This window comes from Larus michahellis, chromosome 8 (genome assembly GCF_964199755.1).
Source record: "Larus michahellis chromosome 8, bLarMic1.1, whole genome shotgun sequence".
In the NCBI taxonomy this organism is placed as follows: Eukaryota; Metazoa; Chordata; class Aves; order Charadriiformes; family Laridae; genus Larus; species Larus michahellis.
Window position 1 is genome coordinate 5072035 of NC_133903.1, and position 11912 is coordinate 5083946.

General features: G+C 48.1%; 1 protein-coding gene across 1 annotated transcript; it reads left to right on the forward strand.

Moving 5' to 3' along the window:
- The first annotated feature begins 1326 nt into the window (after nucleotides 1–1326).
- Nucleotides 1327–10530, forward strand: TMEM11 (transmembrane protein 11). The gene is made up of 2 exons (XM_074597344.1): nucleotides 1327–1701; nucleotides 9623–10530. Exons 1-2 carry the CDS (start codon nucleotides 1637–1639, stop codon nucleotides 10137–10139), a joined length of 582 nt encoding a protein of 193 aa, XP_074453445.1. The 5' UTR covers nucleotides 1327–1636; the 3' UTR covers nucleotides 10140–10530.
- Nucleotides 10531–11912: the final 1382 nt, after the last annotated feature.

Sequence of the window (11912 nt, forward strand, 5' to 3'; positions counted from 1 at the left end):
CCTGCGGCCGGAGTTTCAGTAGCTGAAAATGCCAGGGCTGGGGAGAAGGGGCACAGCTTATTTACAGTTATGATTTGATCCAACATGACAAGTGGCCCCTGGGCTGCAATTCGAGCCGGCAGAAGCATGGGTTTTGCTCCTCTCAAGAGACAGCACGGTGGGTTTGGGTTATAGCATGAAGCCGGGCTGTTGCTGGTAACACACTCTGTTTACATTCCACGTTCCAGACAGTCCGATGCTCCAGCCTGTCCCAGCAATGCTGCCGCTCAGCCACGCGCTCTGCCAGGCTGGGCACGCTTCCCAAACACCTCTTGTTTGTGCAAACGCACCATTTACCTCCACCGAAAGAGCCGACCCCCAAATTACGGCTGAGAAAACCGGGGTGCGGGAGGGCACTGCAGTCTGGAAATGCGGCCTTGCAATGCCTGGCAAGGTGGAGGCAGCCACGGGTTTATCGCGTTCAGTTATGTTACATCACTTGGAAATAATGTTGTCAAAAAGAGACTTTTTCTAGGAACGGGAAATGCAAAGACAGCGCCGCCCTGAAATGCACTGTCGGGCTGGAGGGGAGCTAGTCGTGCTGAGGACAGTGTACCTGCAGGAATGGGGGGGCTGTGGGGCAGGGAGCTGCTGTTTGTTGAGGGAAAACTAATTCCTGAGAAGGCGGCTCCTCTCCTGGGAGGAGTCAGAACTGGGACCTAGGGAGATCCCTGGAGATCACAAAGATCCTGGAGATGAACCCTGCGGGTCCCCTTGGGTGACCCTGCTGTGCTGGGGGTGGCCCCTGGGCCAGAGGCTCAGGACAGGATGGGTCCTGGATACCCCCCGAAACATCCAGTATCATCTGCCACTGGATCAACAGGCGCTGGGAAACCCCTAACAGTGGCAGACCTGCGTTTTCTAGTGAAGCGTTTGGCTATAAACAGTTACTCCTCCTCAGAGAGGCAGCAGTGGCAGGGCCTCCCCACTCCCTGCTCCTTTTTCAGAACTGATTAAAGGGGTTAAATTTACCCCAACAAAGCCCAGCCTCTCACGCCCGGGGAGGTGCTGCTCGGAGGAGGCCCTCCATCCCTCCTCCGCCTGCGAGCAGGAATTACGGGTTTCTTTTCGAGCAGGAAAACAAGGGACGCTCAAGCTCTGGAGGATTTGTGTACCTCGGCAAAAGCTGGGCCCGCTCCCGTCCACAGCCACCCCCAGGCCCGGCCCAGGCCGCCGCGGAGGCCGCATCCCCGGCCGCACCCCCCTCATGGCGGGACCGCGGGGCAGGCCGGGACTCGCCGCCGGGCTCCTCCCATGGCCGGCCCCGCTCTCCGCGGGGCTCGCCGGGAGCAGGGGCCGAGCCGGGGGCGGCGGGGCTGCTCTGCCCGCCGCAACCCAGCGCTGGTGACGGGGGACCCCATTCCCGCTGCCGCCCTGCTCCCCGCCGCCCCCACACCCGCCGGGGGGACTACGCCTCCCAGGGGGCCCCGCGGCCGGGCGGCGGCGCGGGGCACTGTGGGACTTGTAGTCCGGACTTAGACTCGCTCCCCGCCCGCTGAGCGGTTTCAGCTGCCTCCGCGAACTACATTTCCCGTCGGGCGTCGCGGCGGGCCCGGGGTGTCTTGGCGGAGACATTTGCGAGCCGAGTGTCTCCAAGATGGCGGCGTGGGGAAGGAGGCGCGCTGGCCCCGGCAGCACCAACAGCGGTGGCGGCCGGGAGAGGTGAGCCGCGGCCGGGGTGGAGGGCGCGGGGCCGCTGGGGGGCATCGGGCGGGCAGGTAGCGGGAGGAGGTGGGCTGCAGCCGCCCGGGGCTCCTCGCGACCCCGGGGCAAGGGCGGGGGCCCCGCTGAGGGGAGCGTGGCCAGGCGGGGCGGGTGGGGGACGCGGCCCCGCTGAGGTGGGGCTGAGGCGGTGGGGCTGGCCGGGGCCGGCGGTCTGCCGCTGCGGCGATGGGCCGGTGGAGGGGAAGGCCGGGGCCGGGGAAGGTCAGCGCGGCCCGCGGGGTGGCGGTGGCGGCGGCCGCAGCCCTTCCCGCCGCGGGGATGCGGGGCCGGGGTGGAGGAGGGCCAGCCCTGGGGAGGCTCCTTCCACAGCTATTTTTAAAGGCGGTGAGGGCAGCGACGAGTCCTCCAGGGTGACCTCCTTCTGCCGGCGGCCGCCTGGGGGGTCAGCGCCCAGCCGCCGCGCTCCCCCGCTCCGCGGGGCCGGGGCGGGCGGCGGTGGCCGCCGGGGCGGTGGCGGAGGGCTCTGTAACGCTCCCTCTTTGCCTCTGTCAGGACGGAGGAGCAGCTAAGACGTGCTGGAACTACCCACGGAGTAGCTGTAGAAGTCTGGGGATCGTAACTTTTAAAACGGGAAAAAGAGACAGAGGAAAATCTTGTTGAGCTACTTTAAAATCCGTATGCACAGTTCTTTACCTGCTTAAAATGTCTAGTTAAATCCTGTATTTCCTCACGTTGGTGTTTTCCCCGTTTTGCCCCAGGGCTGACTGATGTAACCAGCAGCTGCTGAAAGCTGCTGTGTTTTTAACGTGAGGAGTTTTCTTTTGTCCTGCCGCCTTACCTAGAGACTGAGATCTCTCCTAATTTTTTGCTTCATTTTGATCCCTAGCTCTAATTCCACTGTATTCTTTTTGATGGTGTTGAATCTACATAGCCAAGGAGAGCCGCAAGTAGCCCTTATAATTCTGGTGCTAATGTGAATTGCAGGAATGCTGTCTGTGTTCAGGGAATTTAAAAGTAATTGAACTGGAAGAGCCAATGGAATTACTGCATCAGTGTAGTTTATGTAAACAACTAAGAACACCACAGAGCTCCGTGGCATAGTGGTAAAGCTGTCTGCACCCCATGCTGGCACCTGCCCCGGCACTAAGTACATGAGGTGTGGAGTTTTCATGTGGAGTTTTCATGTAGTAAACCTGTCCTCCCAGCAGAAGTGAAGGAAAAAAATATGCAAAACAGCACTTAATAACTTCAACGAAAATTATTCTACCAGGATGAAAATTGATGCAGATTTAAAAGTGAGTCGTTACCTTGTAAATGAATCTGTGAACTATGTAATAATCTAATTGTAGTTTGAGGTGACTTTTTAAGCTATGATTACTCTTGATCTTATGATCAAACATACTTATCCGTAAACATGAGTTACTTCATGAATCTGCTGCATACGTTATTTTTCCCTTGGCAATGTGAAGTATAGAGCCAAGTATAAGAAAGCACAGCAGATACACCATTGACCAGTTCCACAATCCTTATCAAGAGATGGTGGTTCTTTTAGGTATCCTCCTGTACAAACGTGATGAAAGATCATACTTCTGATAGGTATCGGATGATGCCAGCTGGGTACTGCTTCTGCCTTGCAGTTGCAGAGGTGGAGATACGCACGACTGGGCCTCTGCTTCTCTCCATCAGTGGCTCATCCTAAATCACACCTACCGATCTTGTTTGACTGCTGTCAGTGCAGTTGTGTAAAAAGCAGCGCTGACAGACCTGATGTCATCAAATGATGACCTATGTTTTTTCTACAGTGAATACAGTTGTTTTACGCTGGGCAGGATTCTCGTCCAAAGACACGTTTCTTTCAACTGAATATGCTAATCCAGCTTTCCTCATAAATGAGCTGCTTCAAGGAGTTTTTATAGTTGTCGGCCAGCTACTGTAAAAGGCATCTGTGTGTTGGGAGGTGGTGTGAGGAGATTCAGTAGTGAATAAAATACTGTCTGCTCTTAGACTAGACCAGCTTTCATTAAAAAAAAAAAAAAACGTCCAGCAACTTTATCTGTGGAGACTGTATCCCTTCATAAACAACTTTATTGAACAAGGAAGTCTGTAATTGGTCAAAAAGTGCTTTCCTCAACAGGACTAAATGTAAGGACATTAATTTCAAAGGATGTTGGCTGCGAACTCCAGCTGGCGCTCTGGTCGCGAAATAATACGGTTAAACAAAATAACCCAAAACGCTGAAGAGAACCAACTAAATATTTGTTTTTCTTCATTCTGGATAGACTCTTTAATGGAGACTGTCTAAAGGGAATTGTTAATCTGTAGACCAAAACAACTTTTTTGTACAGAACAGACACTGAATTGTACTTAGTGTTTTTGTATAAAATTCAGCACGATGACCGCCAGAACACAAGACAGAATGCCGTTTGTTCCCCCGGGAGATGTTCTAACAAACTCCAGAAAGAACAGTTTTAATGTCATCACCGCTGCTTGTATTGGCTTCTCTGTGCCCTTAAAGAGGTCTCTCCTTTCGCTACCTGCACTGCTCAGATTTCTGGTACTCTGTTTGCTTACAGCAATGATTGACCTATTTCCATTAGCCTGGCTAATCATTAGTTGACTTAAAATTGACACCTCTTCTTGCTCTGGTGGCGGGAGTTTTTTATTATGGTCTGGTGCTGTTTTCCTTAATGTTGTCTTCACTTGTGGAGGCTGTTTGAAGATCTTACCAATGTTCTCCTGTTCTCTTTCCTATTTAAGGTATATCTTTTGAGCGAAGTCTTGCTTTATTGCTACGATTTTCCTGTTCTTCCTCCCCTTTAATGCATGCATTGACAACCTGCTCAGAGTGGCCTTTAAGAAGCCATAGGCCTGACAGCCGTGGCTAATGGCCTGAGACTGGTAGATCGTGTGGATGTTCCATGGAGAAACAATTCTTCAGGTGCTTAAGCTCGGATGTGTTAGTACTTTCTGTATGCCATATCCTGGAGCTCTCTTGAGTAGGAAAATATACTTGAATATGACTTTGAGGTGGAGTATTTCCACTGAGAATTAAAGCCAGGCCACAACTCATTCCTTAATCTTGAAATTAAATTAAATTTCAAGAAGGATTTATGTGGGGGGAGGGAAGTTTAGCTTTTGAATTTGTCATGCCTTGACTTTATTGACTTACCCAGGCTTGGCTGAGATGCTAATACTGACCCCAGACACTGTGCTTTGGCTATCAGTAATGTCCTGTTTCTGCAGTTCACTTGCACAGCCAGCATGAAGTCTCTCTGTTGCATTGCTGGACTAGATTTTGTGCATGTGTGCCGCTTGTGACAGGCGTTATCACACTGCTGCAAGCGTCTCATTTTTTTTAACTACTAATCAGACTGGTCTTAATTTACAGTTCATCTGAATGTATGTTTGGTGCTCTGAGCAATACTGTTGTCCAGTAACATTCTTCTTTTTTTAAAAAAAAAAAAAAAGACTAACTAACTTGACCTACATGTTGTGGGAGGGGTTTAAAAAGAACTTTTTTTTTTGCCCAGAACTGTACCTGCATTTTGTGCAGATTTAGAGTGTTTCTAATCGTGATTCTGAACACTTTGCAGAACTGAGATAGTTGGACGGCTTGAAACTGTCACCAAAAGTCTCAGGCAAATTGAGAAACACCATTAGGCTGAGGGCAACGAACCCGTGAGGCTCAGTCATTCTCCCCTGGAAGTGGACAGTGGCAGAGGGATGCTGGAGTTTCCTCCAGGATGTTGTCATCTGCCCTGTTTTCAGCACTCTGTTCACTTGTTTCTCTTTCTGCCAGTTGTCACTTGGCAAAACTTAAGGTCTTTTCACTTTGAGTGGCATTGTGCTTCCTCCCTAGAAAGGTATTTATGTCTTCATCCATAAAGACTATCCACTTGAAACTTACATTTATAACAGACAGGCTGCTGTTTTCAAGAGGCAGCTGGGAGGCTTCTTCCAAGTCAGAGGCAGAGAAATGGAGCTGCTTTGAGGGCTGTAACTGGGGAACTGCTGGAGTTGCTATTGTTCAGCCAGCTGCAGCACCCCTCTCCTGGTGCCCTCTGATATTCCCATGTTAGGAAGATAATCCAAATGTAATTTGAAGCTTGCCCTATAGCTAAGACAGACCTGCCCCTCCTGCTGGTGGTAGCCCTCTTAACAACTGATTCCTTATTTATAACTTTGGCAATACCAAAATTTTACATCAGTGCTTTTAAATGATTTTCATCTTGCTATGCCGAGTAGTTGAGAGTACTGTCACATTCCCCTGTCTATGCATTCATTTGGCACCAGGAATAAGATACTTAAAATTTCTCAAGTATAGCATGCGTGAAATAAACTCTTTGGATATAAGGGCCGGAACTATTCTTACAGAACAGCTGTACAACATTTTAATTTAGCCCTGGTTTTGGGGTGGGGACACAGAAAATCATTTGATTGAATAATATTAACAACTGCTTTTAGGTTCTGGTCTGTCTAGTAAATAACATGCTGGGCTTCTGCACATGTGGCAGCATTTTATGACCTCTGGAACTAAATCCTTTCTGACACTGGTTATTTATTATTCTTTTAAGTAGAACGGAATTTATATAAAATCATCCCACTTCATAACCAGCAGATGCCAGCTTGGAGTTGTTTGCATAGCTCTGCATTTTTGTTTGTCGTTGCTGAGGGGTGGGGGACAAGCTCCAAAAGGCAAACTCCATAGCCTCCAGTGTTTGAGCAAATCCAGTTGCTTTGGCTGGATTTGTTATGTGCAACTGCTGCGTTCAATTGAAAGGCTGTGTCAGGAGAGATTGCCTCTGTGGATTGAGGTCCTCAGTCCATCTCTGCATGCCAACAAGGTCTAAAACCTTCTCAGGCACACGTATCTCATCTATGTCTCTTCCTATATTGGCTGAAAACAAACCAGTTTTCAGCTTTCCACCTCCAGAGGCAGCCAGTTCTTGTGTGGAAATAATACGTGATAAACCCTGCTTCCTCTGTTACAGAAATGGAGGCTTTCTGCTTGCGTTGCTGACTCTTCATGTGTCCTATTGTTTGAGCAGCTAATTTTTCATTCTTTGTCCTTTGTTTTTGGATTAGCCATTTTGCCATTTGCGGCTTCAGCACTGTGATAGAGATTTATTCCCATATTAGAGGACTAATTTAGAGAAACAGCATAGTTAGGGGCAGGCCCTATCAGGGATGAAGCCTTTGTGCGGTTTAATTCCCAGTGATTTTTCAACAGCACATATTTTAAGTTTTGCTTGTTTTGGCTTAGAAGGATCGTGCTTTTCTTGACTTTATTGTTATAAAGCCCCAGAGCCTGGCAAGCCAAAAGATTCCGGAAGAGATGGACAGTACTGCCGCTGGCCAAAGTCTGTGGGATTCCTGCTCTCTTTGACAGGTGGCTGTTGCTTGTGATATGGCTCTGTTTGTGTACGTTATGGTGAAAGGGAAGAATGGGGGTGTTCAGAGGGAAGAGCAGGCAAGACCTGAGCGAGGAGAAACGAGGCTGATAGGTTAGTGCCACCTGTCCTGATGCTGAGCCTGGAGAAGTCCCATGTAATGTAGTTACTTCACTTAATTCCTAGAGATGGAAGCCCAGTTCCCCATGGCTCTTCTACAGGCAGAGAAATGGGCTTACTTCACCCTTGTTTTCCCGGTGCTGGCGTGGAGACAAGGCTATTGTGCTGCTTCTAAGCCTCTGCAGAGATCTTAGTTGAATTTGGATTCTGCTTCTCTGTTTTGCAGACCCACGCTGCGTGTTCCTAGGGGTTACAAAACGCTGAAAATGCTCCTTGGTAGGAAATACTAATTTTATCTGGAGGGTTGTATTAGCACTGGGTCAGCTTCCAGCTTGAAAATGCAGTAGCTTTTCCCTGAAGTCATTATGTGTTAGTAAGTGGTTTCATGTAGTCTATTGGTGGTGTTTTACAGAGTTACCTTAAGCCTCAGCGTGTCGTCTGTAATGAAACTGGAATTTTTGATTTGGAACGGTTGTCATCAAGAAAACAATCCTTGGCAGAAGCCGTTACCGGCGGTGTCCTTAATGTATCAGAGTAACACCTGGTTAACTGATTCTTTGTTAGAAACTCCCTAATGTTAACTGATACATTTAGTTATTTAGAGATGTAGTACTCTACACAATTTTTATATAGGTGCCATCCTTCAGAATTTTTCTTTAAATACTAGCCAGTTCACTACAGAATGTCAGAGCCCACCCCATCCTGTGCTGCAAGGGTTAATCGTAATTTTCCAAACAATGTCTGACAAGATGCTGGCCTCAAAGAAGGCCCTGGCGTACACAGCATCCAGGTGGAATTTTATTTTTCTTTCTCCCCGTGAACAGGCCAAAGGGGAAATGCACAGCAGAGCACTCAATAACTAGCTTGTACGTTGAGTTTTTCTTGTAGTTTATATAAATTCCAGCCAGACTTTTAATGAAACTGCTTATTACTCTGCTTTGAGAGAGGCTGGTGCATCTTGGGTCCTGCTGTTTGATATGTTTGCCACTGTTCACAAAAGCAGCTACTTCTGGCAACAGCTTGTAATTTAACAATATTCTTGATTACAGATGGCCACTGCACGATACCCTTTGCAGCGTGAATGGAGCTGCACGTTAAGGGTAATGTCTGGTAACACAGCAGCTTGCGAAATGTGTATTTTTCTCGCTTATTTTCCAGTGCATGCACATAAGTACCATTGTACTAATGGAGCAAAAAGTGCTAGTTTCATTCTCCATCTCAGCAGTGTCTTGCCTCCCAATATCGGAAGGGTGTAAATGCTGTTGGGATGAGGTTGTTTTGTCTGCTGCGATTAGGTCAAATATATGTGTGATTTATTCTCCTTCTGCTAAAGGAATCCGCTATTTTTATCTTTGAGAGGCCACGTGCTCAGTTTTGCTCTAGTTAAGCACAAGTTATGTCAGAAGCAGTTATTTCTTCTGCTTAGAAGGGAGGATTTTGTCTTGTTCTAATGGATGTGCTTTTACCCTTTGTCAGTGCAGGTAAAGAGTCATAATCTTATTTCTTACTAGTCTGTGACATTAATATAGCTGCAGCCTAGGTGATGTTTGTGAAGAGGGTGGAGGGAAGGTGGAAATGGATGCGATTTTTAGGTAGCTAAAAGCTGTTATTCAAATGGGGGATGTACAAGTCTTGTGAATCCCCTGTCAGCAGGGAGCCTGCTCCGCGGTAAAGCGAGCAGCTCTTTCTTCACTGTTAAAGCCTGCCTGGGTTAAAAAAAAATGTTCCTTTCTTGCTTTGCTGCCCCCTATTTCAGTAGAGGGAGTGAACTGTTCTGTAACAAACTGAGTGCTCTGCTACCTTTTTCACCTTCACTTCCAGCGATGTTTCTTGGCCATCCTTTTTGGATTTACTATCGAAAACCGAATAGCAAGCTGCATCGGTGGCAAGGAGGTAGCTATTGCAGGGAGAAAGCAAACACCCTCATTGGAAGGTGCTTCCTCTCTTAAATCCTTCCAGTACAACTTGCTGTCTTAATGGATGAATTGCTAGTCTTGCTTTCTGTGAAAGTCTGTACGGTTCATTCATCGATCCGGTCTGGTTGCTAAGGCGTGACGTTTCCAGAATCTCCGGAGAAACCGGTTAGCTATCATATCAGTGTGAGGAACCATTTCAGGATTGCTAACAAGATCCTATTTTCTCCAAATGTTCTAGTTCCTCCAAGTTAGCAAAAGGTAAGGAAGAATAACTTGCCTCATTTTGAGATGACTTCACGTACAGCAGGCATAGTTTGTTCATATGAAACAAATCTTGAGTTGAAAAAGCTGCTGCTTGTTGAGCAGAGGCAGTGACTGACCTTGAGGGGCTGCCGTCAGCTCGGGCATTTTTCTCTCTGGTTCTCACAGCTGGGTGGGTGAAAAGTCTGTCTTCAAGCTCTGTAGTTTTAATTCTCTGTTTCCTGTTAACAGGGTCACCTTGTCCTCCACAGACTGCTACATCGTGCACGAGATCTACAACGGAGAGAACGCTCAGGACCAGTTTGAGTATGAGCTGGAGCAGGCCCTGGAAGCGCAGTACAAATACATAGTGATAGAGCCCACTCGCATCGGGGATGAGACGGCCCGTTGGATCACTGTCGGGAACTGCCTGCACAAGACGGCTGTGTTAGCGGGCACCACCTGTCTCTTCACCCCTCTGGCACTTCCAGTAGATTATTCTCACTACATCTCCCTGCCTGCTGGTGTGCTGAGCGTGGCTTGCTGCACCCTTTATGGTATCTCTTGGCAATTTGATCCCTGTTGCAAGTACCAAGTAGAGTACGATGCCTATAAACTTTCCCGCCTGCCCCTGCATACGCTCACCTCCTCCACTCCGGTGGTGCTGGTGAGGAAGGACGACCTGCACAGAAAGAGACTGCATAACACGATAGCACTCGCTGCCCTGGTGTACTGTGTAAAGAAGATCTATGAACTCTATGCCGTATGACTTCAGCAGGGAAGAGAGAAACCCACAAAGACAAGCGTATTAAGACTCCCACAGTAACATTTTGTTTTTCCTCTTTGAGAAGCAGTGGAGACTGGGAAGGATTTGGTTTAATAGAGCTGTTATTTTTAAAATAACACATCACTGGTGCACCAAGGTTTTTCAGTTCTTCGTTACACTTAAGAGATGTGGATGTGTGGTGACTTGAGAGCTGTATGTTAGGCCATGGGAGTCCAATCGAGCAGCGGAATGTCGATGAAAGGGAGCTATAGAAAGAGGGGGTGTGAGAGCTTCTTTTTTTTTTTTTTTTGGAAACATTTAAGTATATTGTTTAATTGTATTACACAGAACCAGCCAGAATTATCATTGACCATTAAAGGATGAGAATTTCAAATGCTTTTGCTCTCTTGTTACTGTTATCGTAGTTCCCTTTTATAGTGTGCTTCCAGGGAAAGGAGGCTTTGCTGTGAGAACTCCAGTGATGGTAATTATTTATGCATGCTCACACACAGACCTGATACTGCTCTTGGCCGTTGCACGTGGCAGCAGCGTCCATGTTACTTCACCATATGATGAAGGAATAGCTGTAGAGTGTTGCTTTCCCTCTTGACTAGCTCTTTTTCTTGGAAGAGGGCTTACTTGTTACCCCAGTGTTTCTATCTTTTTGGTAATTGCTTAAACATCGATGATTGGGACTAAAGGGGTCCAAATCCTCTGCTGCCCTGCCACCTCCAATCACTGTTTCTCTGCACAGTGGAGACAACACTTAAGTTTCCAGCTGCAAACACATTCTGCTTAGTGCCTGTACAAGTTCTTTCCAACGTGGATGCATCTCCACTGAAATGTGTTGTAGTGGGTGCAGCTGAGGACTGCCGAGGTGGGAGTCCAGCTCTTTCCTTTGTGCTTTGTTACGGCTGTGCCCTGACTACACGGTTCCACTGCTCTTGCTTGGAACACACGCTTCGGGAGCTGCCTGCTGTTGCTGCAAGGCACCCACCTGATTGTATCTTTTGACCGTGTTATCTGAAATTTTAGAATTCTCGTGTGCTAATGCATCTTTTAGCTCAAAACTGTCAAAATCTTGTTCTCAGAATGGGAAGTATTTACTGTTTTGCAAGATCTGCCAGTTACTTTTAAAAGATAAGGGCTTGCTTTCTATAATCTCCTCCTACCAGCTGGAAAACAGGCGTGGCTTGCATTTAGGAGGCCAGCTTGGCACAGCTTCAAGTGTTATGATCTGAATACGAGAGCAAAGCCCTGTAATAAAAACTGCCTGCACGCAGGTGTACGTGCTGCTTGCTTCAGTGGTAGTCACAGTCTGACCTCCACAGCTGAAGTGCTGACCTTGGAAGGGAGTCATGAGGTCAGACACCAAATTCAGTAGTTCTATCTTTATCTTTCCAAATTGCGACGGCAGGCACTCCTCCTCTCCTCCAGACTGCAGCGGGCTTTTCTGGCTGCGGTTCCAACTTGTCCTTTTCTGCTGATGCAGCTTTTGTTAGCGGGGCGTGCGTCCCCGTCGTGTGCCTGCTGGGCAGACAGGGTTTGCTGGGAGTTCTGAGCAAGTACTTTTACCTCCCACAGAGGCAGCCGTACCTGAGCAGGCACATGGGCTGGAGGAAACTCCTGTGGCATCGAGACACTTCTAGGTGGCAACAACCCTTTGCCTCTTTTGCTGGTACAGTGGCCGAGTTGTCTCCCTCCAAGGTTAAAAGAAGCTGGGATCTGGAGCGTCCCTATTTATAGCAACAATGTACAGTTGCCTTGGCAGAGAGG

Excerpts from the sequence above, each read along its gene's own strand:
- TMEM11 (XM_074597344.1), top strand. The coding sequence starts at position 1,637 with ATGGCGGCGTGGGGAAGGAGGCGCGCTGGCCCCGGCAGCACCAACAGC. Across the intron at positions 1,702-9,622 it reads AGCGGTGGCGGCCGGGAGAG|GGTCACCTTGTCCTCCACAG; the intron begins GTGAGCCGCGGC and ends TCCTGTTAACAG.